This window comes from Bos indicus, unplaced genomic scaffold (assembly GCF_029378745.1).
Source record: "Bos indicus isolate NIAB-ARS_2022 breed Sahiwal x Tharparkar unplaced genomic scaffold, NIAB-ARS_B.indTharparkar_mat_pri_1.0 scaffold_62, whole genome shotgun sequence".
Lineage (NCBI taxonomy): Eukaryota > Metazoa > Chordata > Mammalia > Artiodactyla > Bovidae > Bos > Bos indicus.
In genome coordinates, this window is record NW_027223725.1 from 198,131 (window position 1) to 209,626 (window position 11,496).

An 11,496-nucleotide genomic window follows, 5' to 3' on the forward strand; every position below is an offset into this window, starting at 1 on the left:
TATAATGACTAAGGAAAAATTAAAGATAGAAGCATGTCCATCTTTCTAATATTATATATTCTAAAAAATATTCAGTGTGCATGCACCAGTACCAACTTGGTAGAAGATTTAGTTTCACAGCAGAATTGAGAATAAGGTATAGACGTTTCCCATATACCTCTTGTCCCAACACGTGGACAATTTCCCTACTTACCTTTCCCCACCAGAGTGAGCATTTGTTACCACTGATGAATCTACATGGACAGTAAATAGATAAACTCTTTAGTGTACCCTTATGTTTCTCTTTTAGGGATGTGCACTCCATACCTCTGGTTAAATGTATAATAACATGTGTCCATCACAACAGTTTAACACAAATTATTTCAAGGTCCTGAAAGTTCTCTAGACTTAGGATATTCATAGTCCCTCCTTTGAAACCCATGGCAACCACAGACCTTTTTAATCTCTTCTATATTTCCTACTAGATTCCCAGGTGATTGAGTGGGAGGAAATCTGCCTGCTGATGCAGGACATCCAGGTGATACTTGGGTCAGGAAGATCCCCTGGAGGAAGAAATGGAAACCCATTCCAGTATCCTTTCCTGGGAAATCTATGGAGAGAGGAGCCTGGCAGGCTACAGCCCCTGGGGTCACAAAGACTCAGACGCAACTGAGCACATATGGACATTTACCTATGCCAAAATGTCATCTTGTAAACTTCCTACTTTTTGTAGCATTTTTGAATGGGCTTCTTTCACTTAGTAAAATGCATGGAATGATTGTCCATGTATTTTATGCCTTGAAAGCTTAACATCCAAAAGCTTAAGAACTACCTCTGCGCCTATATTCCTGCTCAGTAAATAAGTTCATCAACACCATTTTTTTAGATTCCATAAATATCTGTGAAGACAATATTTGCACAAATATAGAGAACAGGTGTGTGGACACGGCAGGAGAAGAAGAAGGGCCCCATTGACACACATACACCACCGTGGCTGAAATGCTGGGTAAGACTCTTTCGAGGCCCTTGGACTGCACGGAGATCCAGCCAGTCCATCCTAAGGGAGATCAGTCCTGGGTGTTCATTGGAAGGACTGATGCTGAAGCTGAAACTCCAGTACTTTGGCGACCTGATGTGAAGAGCTGACTCATTTGAAAAGCCCCTGATGCTGGGAATGATTGAAGTGGGAGGAGAAGGGGACGACAGAGGATGAGATGGTTGGATGGCATCACCGACTCAGTGGACGTGAGTTTGACAAACTCTGCAAGTTGGTGATGGACAGGGAGGCCTGGCGTGCTGCAGTCCATGGGGTCGCAAAGACTTGGACATGACTGAGCAAGTGAACTGAACTGAACTGATGGTTAAAACAGGTTAGCTAGTGGGAAGCTGCTGTATAGCACAGGGAGCTCAGCTTGGTGGTCTGTGCTGACCAGAAGGGTGAAATGGAGATCATGGGAGGGAGGTTCAAGAGGGAGCAGATTTATGTATACTTATGGCTGCTGGATGATGTCCTACAGCAGACACTAACACAACATTGTAAAGCAATTATATGCCAATGAAAAATATATATGCATCTCAAAAGGAAAAAAGGCTAAACAGACTGGCCACCCAGTGGTGGATAATCCATCTGACAGTGCAGGGGCCATGGGCTGGATCCCTGGTCCAGGAATACTCCACATGCTTTGGGGTAACTAAGCCTGTGCGCCATAACTGCTGAGCCTGGGTGGGGCAGCTTACTCTTTTAGAGGGCAAGAGGCAAATGAAAGATGCTCACCAGCGGGAAACAATAAGAAATGCAAACAAAGCTACAATGATGCATCACCTCATGCCAGTCAGAATAACAATTAGCAAAGAGCCCACTAATAGTATCATATTATAATTCTTAGCATGTTCTCCAGGCTGAAGAGGCCTGGAGATCAGAGAACCTCCTACACGGCTGGAGGGAATGTAAACTGGTGCGGTCCCTCGGGAGGACAGTGTGGAAGTTCCTTAAAAAACGGAACCTCCTGACATTCAAGGAAATGAATTCTATGAAAAGTAGACAAAACAGATTAATTGACAAACTGACAAGTTTTGCAGTTTTTAGTAAATCCTCTGCAATTCTAAAACGACCAGTTTGGATCTAGCATTTCTAAATTCTCAAAGTTAAATGTGTACGAATACACATACACTCACATATTCCTTCTTGGTTTTCTCACTGCTAACATGTATACCTTCAGATATTTATATATTGTATTCAATGTGTGTTATATAAATTATATTATGTATGCCAAGGCCATGAGAAAACAGTTCCTTTAAGCCTAGATAAGAAACATGTGCTAAGAATTATACTGGGTAAGATTTTACAAATCTTGGTTCAGAACTTTACTATCATGGCTTTTAATTATTCTTTTTGTGACTTTGTTAAATTTACATTTGCTTAAGTGAGCCCCTGAAAAGCTTTAGCTAACAGAAGAACAAAGGACAATTGAAGCAGGTGAGTTTCTGACTCTAGGTCCTGAGAGAATTCACAGGAAGCTTTGAGGGCCCCTGAGGAAAGTCAAGGCTAGAACCAGGCAGAGAAAGCTCCAGTACTTGGGGTTCAGGCCTTTATAAAGGACCCTGGGTGAAGTGCTGTGGGCTCCCCAACTGAGCGTGGATGGGTCCATTCAAACCAAGAGGAGCAGGATTCTGGTGAGCTCTGAGGGTGTCATTGAAGGGGGGCCTGTGCAGTAGACCCTGGGGTTCCGCAAGACTGCTCATCTCAAGGAAGGGGGTCACCTAGTGGAGGTGCTCACAGGACTGGCTTGTGTGAGTTCAAGGACCTGCAGGCTGCCTGCTCCCCAGACAGATGCTGAGGCAGCAACAGCACAGAGCAGTCAGGGAGGCTCTCAACAGTACTCTGTATGGTCCTTCTTATTAGAACCATCACAATGTCCGAGTAGTTTCAAAATGGGAGAGGAGATACAACATAGAAATGGTGGGAAATATATGAACTTATGAGAGTTTCACGCCAGTAAGGGACTAATTTCTACAGATGCCATGCCCCTGTGCTACAGATAGTTTATTGTAACGTTATCTTTCCTGCAACCTTAAATAGGTGGGAGAGGTTAATGCTGGTGGTGCGTTCACCCTTCACTCATTCCACGTCAACTGTAACACTAAAAAACCATTCACTTTTATTAATTAACATACATTAATTTTACACAGATGGAATAAAACCTTTTACAACTGTTGTTTGATCCTTGATTAAAATACAGATTACAAGCTTCTAAAAACTTTCCTGTTTCTCTGATGAAATGATCTATGAATGTGATTTATATGGTTTACAAAATGGAGGCTAATTTAGTAAACATGGATGGACATTTATTATACTAATATGACTTTTCCAGAAAGAGTTTTCTATACTTACATCAGGTAGCAGAGAAGGTGTCCTTGCTTCAAGCCTGCCAGGTAATATGCATGATTTCTCTATGTTGATGTTATAAAAATACCTTAGATTTTAATGAACAACCCTTGTTTTATGCTTAAAAAGCAAGTAACATGATTACTGAAAACTTAGAGCAAACTTCCGTCTTACTTTGAATTATTCCCTGAACACTTACATCATGGTGACAACACAGATGTTTGACATCAGTGACAAATACCTCCATTTAGAGGTTTGGTGTGCATATAACATTACTGTGTTGTTAATCTTATAAACTGGAGAATAAATATAAATGGTTCCCACCTCATATAGAAGGGCTTCTCTTGCAATTGAGGCAACAACCATCAGAAACAGAAGTTCATATATACAGTAGAAACAAATCACAGCATAGTAACTTGAGAGTTGAATTACATTCGTTTTGGTTCCTTAATGATCTCAAATAACATTAATATAAACAAGGATACATGAATAATAATTATACCTCTGCAAATATCCACCCCTTCATCTTGTGATCCATACTAACTATCAATTTTGTACGTGTTTTAATTATGGCATACTTGCTACAGTGTTTCTGTTTAGAGTAATTCAACAAAAGTGGTACTAATGAAATGCTTTCATGAATTCTCTGGCATTGCTTTCCTTTTGCTGTTTGATTAAACACTTGTCTACATTTTTGTATTTCATTCGTGTATATTTCCAAAGTAAACACTCGTTTTTTCAAAATTGTATACTTAGGACCAACCTTTTTTTATCACTGATTCATTTCTAGGGTTTCTCTGCAGTATGTATTCTCTGATGGTGAGTGAGGTGATGGCTGTGATGAAATCCTTTGCCACATTCCTTACATTTCTGAGATTTCCCTGCAGTATGAATTCTCTGATGTTGAGAAAGACCTGAACTCCGGGAAAAGGCTTTGCCACAGTCTGTACATTTATAAAGTCTCTCCCCAGTATGGATTCGTTGATGTCGAGTAAGATGTGAACAATGGATAAAGGCTTTGCCACAGTCTTTACATTTATATGGTTTCTCCCCAGTATGAATTCGCTGATGCTGAGTAAGAAGTGAATAACAGGTAAAGGCTTTGCCACATTCTGTACATTTATAAGGTCTCTCCCCAGTATGGATTCGTTGATGCTGAGTAAGAAGTGAATAACAGGTAAAGGCTTTGCCACATTCTGTACATTTATAAGGTCTCTCCCCAGTATGGATTCGTTGATGTTGAGTAAGATGTGAACAACAGGTAAAGGCTTTGCCACATTCTGTACATTTATAAGGTCTCTCCCCAGTATGGATTCGTTGATGTTGAGTAAGATGTGAACAACAGATAAAGGCTTTGCCACATTCTTTACATTTGTATGGTTTCTCCCCAGTATGAGTTCGCTGATGTACAGTAAGACTCAGATGCCAGTTAAAGGCTTTGCCACATTCTGTACATTTATAAGGTCTCTCCCCAGTATGGATTCGTTGATGCTGAGTAAGAGATGAATAACGGGTAAAGGCTTTGCCACAGTCTGTACATTTATAAGGTCTCTCCCCAGTATGGATTCGTTGATGTCGAGTAAGATTTGAACAAGAGATAAAGGCTTTGCCACATTCTTTACATTTGTATGGTTTCTCCCCAGTATGAGTTCGCTGATGTACAGTAAGACTCAGATGCCAGTTAAAGGCTTTGCCACATTCTGTACATTTATAAGGTCTCTCCCCAGTATGGATTCGTTGATGCTCAGTAAGAAGTGAATAACGGGTAAAGGCTTTGCCACATTCTGTACATTTATAAAGTCTCTCCCCAGTATGGATTCGCTGATGTTCAGTTAAAGTTGAACTATGCTTAAAAGCCTTGCCACATGCTGTACATTTATAAGGTCTCTCCCCAGTATGAATTCGCTGATGTTGAGTAACACGTGAACAATAGATAAAGGTTTTGCCACATTCTGTACATTTGTATGGTTTCTCCCCAGCATGGATTCGCTGATGTTCAGTTAAATATGAACTCTGATTAAAGGCTTTGCCGCATGCTGTACATTTGAAACATTTCCTTCCTGTATGAATTTTCCTATGTCTACTTAGATTTGGTGAGTTACTAAAGACTTTCCCACATATATTACACTTGTAATGTTTCTGCTTAGTCTGAATATTCTGCTGTTGAATAACTTTTGAAGACTGGTTAAAAGCTTTAGCATAATCATAACAATTATAAGTCTTCTCTCCAATATCAATACTCTTATACGTATTAATAGTGAGATTTGAGCTTTGACAAAATATATTCTTATACTTATTATGTTTAGAATTGTCTGAAAATTGATGTCCCTGTTGTTTCATGAGATATGAGTCTTGGTCAACATTATGCCCAGTTTCACTGCATGAAGAGCTTCTCATTCCATCATGTATACTCTTGTAATTATTGGGGGTAGAGCTCCTGCTTAAGGCATTACTCATGTTGTTACGCTTGTAAAGTTGTTCCACACTAATTATACCTCCATATGTATTGAACAATGATGGTTGAATAAGGTCTCTCCCATTATTATCCACATTACAGATTTTGGAACAAGGAGAAAATAGTTGTTGGTTGAAGAACAATAAACCCTTGTTAAAGGATCCCTCAAAATGATTATATTGGGAATTTCCCCCCTCATTTTCAAGTTTCTGGTTTCCAGATATGTTTGAATGTATATTTAATAGACACCTATGCTCAGAGTTGTTTGAATGAGTATTTGCAGTAGAGACTAGATGACTTTCCAGATTTTCCACCTTTCCCTTCAGAGAACGTGTATGTTTCAAGAGTTGATGTAGGTCTTTGCTGACAAATATACACTTATCTGCGGATGTTGATGACCGAAATTGGTCATCTGAGATTGGTTTTTCCCTATTTGATTCACATCCTTGATTTCTTTTGGCGGTAATGTTTACATTATGGGAATCTGTACCAATTTGGTTTTGTCCATCATAACATGCTCTCTGTTCTTTATGTGCCCTCATATATTCCCAGTCTTTGGTTAAATGTAAATTTCCAAGGTGAAATCTTTCATATATTCCTAGCTTTGCTGTTGGGAATAAATCTTCTAAGCCTGGCTTTTGGGTCCTCAAACCCTGGGTGTCGTGAGAAGACACAGCTGAAAGATACCAAATAATAAGTTATTCTACTTACTATTCTCGGGGAATATGGTTTACAATTTACATACAATTAGCATACACTGGCTAGATTAAGCCTAAAACTGAGATAGAAGAAGTCAAGATGGCAGAGGATTCGGAAGACGTGGAGTTCATCTCTCTCCACAAAAACATCAAGAATACATCTTGAAGTGGAAAAATTCTCACAGAGCCCTGCAGAACACAGGCAGAGGAACTTGGACACCTGAAAGGACAAGAAAGATTCCTGCTGAGCCAGGTAGGACAAAAGAATGAGGGAGGAAAAGGAAGAGGAAAAGAAGTGGGATGGGACCCACAAAACCCTGGGGGGACTGAAGAGAGGAGAGGTCTCCCCATCCAGGGAAGCCCCTCACTGGGGGGAGCCCAGTTGGGACAGAAGGAGAGACTCATTCTCTGTGGGAAGAGAACACTGCAACCAGTGTGCAGGACAGAGTGAGACCTGTACACAGGCTGCTGAGCCCAGCCCTGCCCACGCAGCCTGAGAGGGTGTCCACCGCTGCACACAAGGGCTGGGTGCTGGAATGTGGGGACTGGAGAGCAGACCCAGGCAGAGGACTGCGGTTGGCTGTGAGGAGACATCCTGAGGGGACAGGAGGGAGGGAGGAGCTCTGCAAACGGGATGCTTGTGGAGGAAGCCTGAACCACCAGAGAAGCAGAGCAGCGTTGTTGAGTGATGCCCAAAGGGAAGAACCCCACTGCAGCCTCTCTGCCCCTGTGCCTGTCCCTGCCTCTCCAGATACTAGGAATGGCTCCCACCTAGGTGGGTGATCTCACGACCCCCACAGCTGCTTCCTCCTCCCCAGCCGCCTCCCCAGTGGGCTCCAGGGGCACCTTCAGACCACACGCCTGTGGGTGGTCCCAATGTACAGATGGCACTGAAACCACAGCTGAGCCCCCAGGCCCTACCACTAAGAAAGAAAAGCTGAGATCTCTCCTTGCAGCTGTACAAACCATGGTGTTACACCCCACAACTGGCTTTGTAAACTCAGCTCCGACGGAACATCTGGATGGAAACGAGGCTCTGGCAGTCAAGACCAGTCTGGCTTTAGCAATTGTAGACTTTGTAGGCATTCCCATGAGGCGGTTGGGCCAGGTCGCATCTAAATTGCCTCCATAGCACTGCAGGGGGTCCAGCTCCACAATGAATGTACACCTGGGACATGAGACTACAGTGGATCTATGCTGGTGACCTGGTGAAAACAACATCTGAGAGACACCACGGTCAAGTGCCATCATGCCCATGGTTCAGGTGGGGCCAAGATCAATGCCAACACAGGGTCACATGAGAGCTCGCACAACACATGGAAGATGACCCACAGAGCACGCTCCGAGGTGAACATCCCCCGAGGAGCAATCCTCAGTGGCTTCTCTCCCAGTGGGTGTGCTCCAGTCCCACTGGGTCAGAAGCACCATAGATCAGAAACACAGCTAAGTAGATCTGGGGACTCTACTCCACTAATCAGGGAGCAGACCCCACCCCTGACAGGGCAGTGACAGCCACAGAGGAAAGACAAAGCTCCCCTCAATATTCAGACAGGCTCTGGTCACAATAATAACAATCAACTCCCTATCAAGGGGATAAGGGCACAAGTCTCTGGACCACCTCACCCACCAGGGGGCAGACACCAGAGCAAGAGGAACTAGGATGTGCAGCCTGCAGAACAGAGACCACAAACACAGAACACTGGACAAAATGAGATGACAAAGGAGTATGGTGTAGAGGAGAAGTCAAGACAAAAACCTACAGGAACAGCTAAATGAAGAGCAGTTGGGCAATGTAATGATTAATTTTACCTTTAAGTAATCAAATTTACAAACAAAACATTTTCACAAATACTGCTACTGCTGCTGCTAAGTTGCTTCAGTCATGTCTGACTCTGTGCAACCCCAGAGACAACAGACCACCAGGCTCCCCCATCCCTGGGATTCTCCAGGCAAGAACACTGGAGTGGGTTGCCATTTCCTTCTCCACAAATACTAATGCCTACTAATTATTTAACCCACTTCTTACCACTCATGTTGTTATCTGAGCATGTTCTAATAGAATCTAAAATCGTAAATGATATTGACCTAGAACTAATCAGAAATAGATGGCATAAACGATAAAGTCTTGGGATGTTTCATAACAAACAAGATAGATTTAATAAGGTAAGAGTTCTTGAGAAATAAAATAAGAAGTGAGACTTGAAAAATATGGTGAGAACATAGGGAACTCTATTCAATGCTCAGTGGTCACCTAAATGGGAAGGAAATCTAATCAAGGAGGGAAATGTGTATATGTATCACTTATTCTTTCTGTACAGCAAACTAACATAACTTTGTAAAATGGCATTATTGGAAGAGAAAAATTTCTTTTTAAAGATTCCTTTATATATTCTATAAGCTTAATAGTGAAGAACAATCAGAAAAAAGCACGGAGGGAAATGTCTTAAATTCTCATGCCAAGAATATATTTAAAAACTCTATGAGTTAAATAAATATATTCAAGTATTTTAGCATTAAGGAATTGGGGTAAATATACTTAACACATTTAATGTTAGTTCATATTAAAAAAAGAGGAACTTTAAAGTAAAATTCAGGTTTGCATTTTCTCATTTTAGCAAAATATTTTATGCAGTGAAGAAAGAATTTGAGTATGAAGTTTATAAGGTCATATGTGTAGTTTCTAGTGGGTTGGAAAATATAGGGTAGAAAACAAAAAATATTTGTCCCCAGTATTCCTAGAAGTGTGGCAATTTGTTCACAAGTCCACCCACACACTTCTGACTAGGGACAGAATCAGAACTTTTAAAAGGGCTTAATACAGTTACTCAGAAATGTGCACAGATTTTCTAAAACCTCCCAAAAATGGAAGAGCTATCAGGTCATGCAGGTTGTCCCAAGCCAGACAAGTATTTTGGTTCTCACTGTGAATGTGAAAATTAACCGCTGGAGAAAACTACATAAACGATAAAAAGAATCAGGAATGGGTCAGGAGATGACCCTCTATGACAGTGACAGAAATAAACCCAGGCTAATCCAAAATCATTTCCACAGCAGATCTTCTCAAACCACACCACGAAGTATGACTTCCTCCACAATGCTTGTCCCTCTCACCGGATTTTTCTGCTCCATCCATAGACACATACCTGGGTGCACGGCTGGCGTCTCCATTCTCCGTGTATCCCAGGGATCCTTCATTTGCTCCAGAAATGTGACCAGGTCCGGCTTAGAGATCACAAGACCTGTTCATCAGAAAAAGGAATATGTGTTTTCCCAGATATTCATCAATTTCCAATCCAATATGTGTTCAGGTGAGAGAGAAGTCAAGGAAGAAAGTTAAAATAGCCTTAAAAAATGATTTTACCAAATAGTTTATTGGAAGCACCTTTAAAAGACAAATGCTCAAAATCAGGTTCTGATATTATGCTCAAGTACTACTAAGGCAAAAGCTAGTAGTAGAAATCCAGTTTTAAGAGGAGAGTGGCACTATTTTATACCACAGAACTTATAGAATTACCACTAACCTAGAATGAAGGATATGCAGGTCAAGAAGCAATAGTTAGAACTGAACATGGAACAACTGTACCATTGGGAAAGGAGTACATCAAGGCTGGATATTGCCACCCTGCTTATTTAACTTATATGCAGAGTACCTCATGAGAAATGCTGGGCTCGATGAAGCACAAGCTGGAATCAAGATTGCCGGGAGAAATATCAATACCTCAGATATGCAGATGACACCACCCCTGTGGCAGAAAGTGAAGAAAAACTGAAGAGCCTCTTGAAGAAAGTGAAAGAGGAGAGTTAAAAAGTTAGTTTAACTCAACATTCAGAAAACTAAGATCATGGCATCCAGTTCCATCATTTCATAGCAAGTAGATGGGGAAACAATGGAAACAGTGATAGACTTTATTTTGGGGGGTCCAAAATCACTGCAGATTGCGACTTCAGCCATGAAATTAAAAGATGCTTGCCCCTTGGAAGAAAGGGGCAAACCTAGACAGCATATTAAAAAGCAGAGACATCACTTTGCCAACAGAGGTCCATCTAGTCAAAGCTATGGTTTTTCCAGTAGTCACATATGGATGTGATATTTGGAACATAGAGAAAGCTGAGCACCAAAGAATTGATGCCTTTGAACTGTGGTGCTGGAGAAGGCTCTTGAGAGTCCCTTGGTCAGCAAGGAGATCACACCAGTCAATCCTAAAGAAATCAACCCTGAATATTCGTTGGAAGGACTGAAACTGAAGCTCCAATAATTTGGCCACCTGATGTGAAGAGCGGACTCATTGGAAAAGACCCTGATGCTGGGAAAGACTGAGGGCAGGAGGAGAAGGGGGCGTCAGAGGATGAGATGATTGAATAGCATTATTGACTCAATGGATATGAATTTGAGCAAACTCTGGGAGTTAAGGAAGGATAGGAAACCTGGTTTGCAGCATTCCATGGGATCACAAAGAGCTGGACATGATTTAGCGACTGAACAACAAGGAGGCAGATTACATCAAGGAAGAAGAAGGTTAGAATTATAATGACCCATAATGAAGTCTTTCTTTCAAATGTCACAAATACCCTTTTTCCCCTAGAAAGTAGGGATCTGAACCTCTACTGGACAAAGCAGAAAATTCGAGGAGACATTCTAGAATGAACGAACCAAAACCCTGAAGGTACTTAAGGGATTCTGGAAGGCAGTTATCCTCACCCAAGGAGGCCAGGTTCCCGTAGTTCTCTAACATCACGTCCCGGTATAATTCCCGCTGACCGAGGTCCAGGCACTCCCACTCCTCTTGAGTGAAGTCTATGGCCACATCCTGGAATGTCAGCCGTCCCTGAAATACAAAGGACATGAGCCATGTGGACATGGGAAGACTTCCTAATGTGACCCGAGATGAAACCAGCAAGAGAAATGGTTTTGATTTAGGAGAATGTCTGGTGTTACACAAGAATATAATTTTTATACAGCCGTATTTTCCACTGTATTT

The 11,496-nt window shown here is 41.7% G+C and overlaps 1 protein-coding gene across 2 annotated transcripts; it reads right to left on the reverse strand.

Annotated features, from left to right (window-relative positions):
- Nucleotides 1-4,150: 4,150 nt before the first annotated feature.
- LOC139182020 (zinc finger protein 420-like) lies at nucleotides 4,151-11,265 on the reverse strand. 2 transcript variants are annotated; one of them, XM_070785508.1, is made up of 4 exons: nucleotides 11,217-11,265; nucleotides 9,661-9,756; nucleotides 8,010-8,011; nucleotides 4,151-5,506 (listed from the first exon to the last, which is right to left on the reverse strand). In XM_070785508.1, the coding sequence occupies exons 1-4, from the start codon at nucleotides 11,248-11,250 to the stop codon at nucleotides 4,151-4,153; spliced, it is 1,488 nt and encodes a 495-aa protein (XP_070641609.1). In that variant the 5' UTR covers nucleotides 11,251-11,265. The 2 variants fall into 2 exon arrangements, with proteins under 2 accessions (XP_070641609.1, XP_070641610.1); XM_070785509.1 differs by lacking the exon at nucleotides 8,010-8,011 and having other exon boundaries at nucleotides 4,151-5,424.
- Between the last annotated feature and the right edge of the window lie 231 nt (nucleotides 11,266-11,496).

Excerpts from the sequence above, each read along its gene's own strand:
- LOC139182020 (XM_070785508.1), bottom strand. The coding sequence starts at position 11,250 with ATGTTAGAGAACTACGGGAACCTGGCCTCCTTGG. Across the intron at positions 9,757-11,216 it reads CGGGAACCTGGCCTCCTTGG|GTCTTGTGATCTCTAAGCCG; the intron begins GTGAGGATAACT and ends TCTGATGAACAG.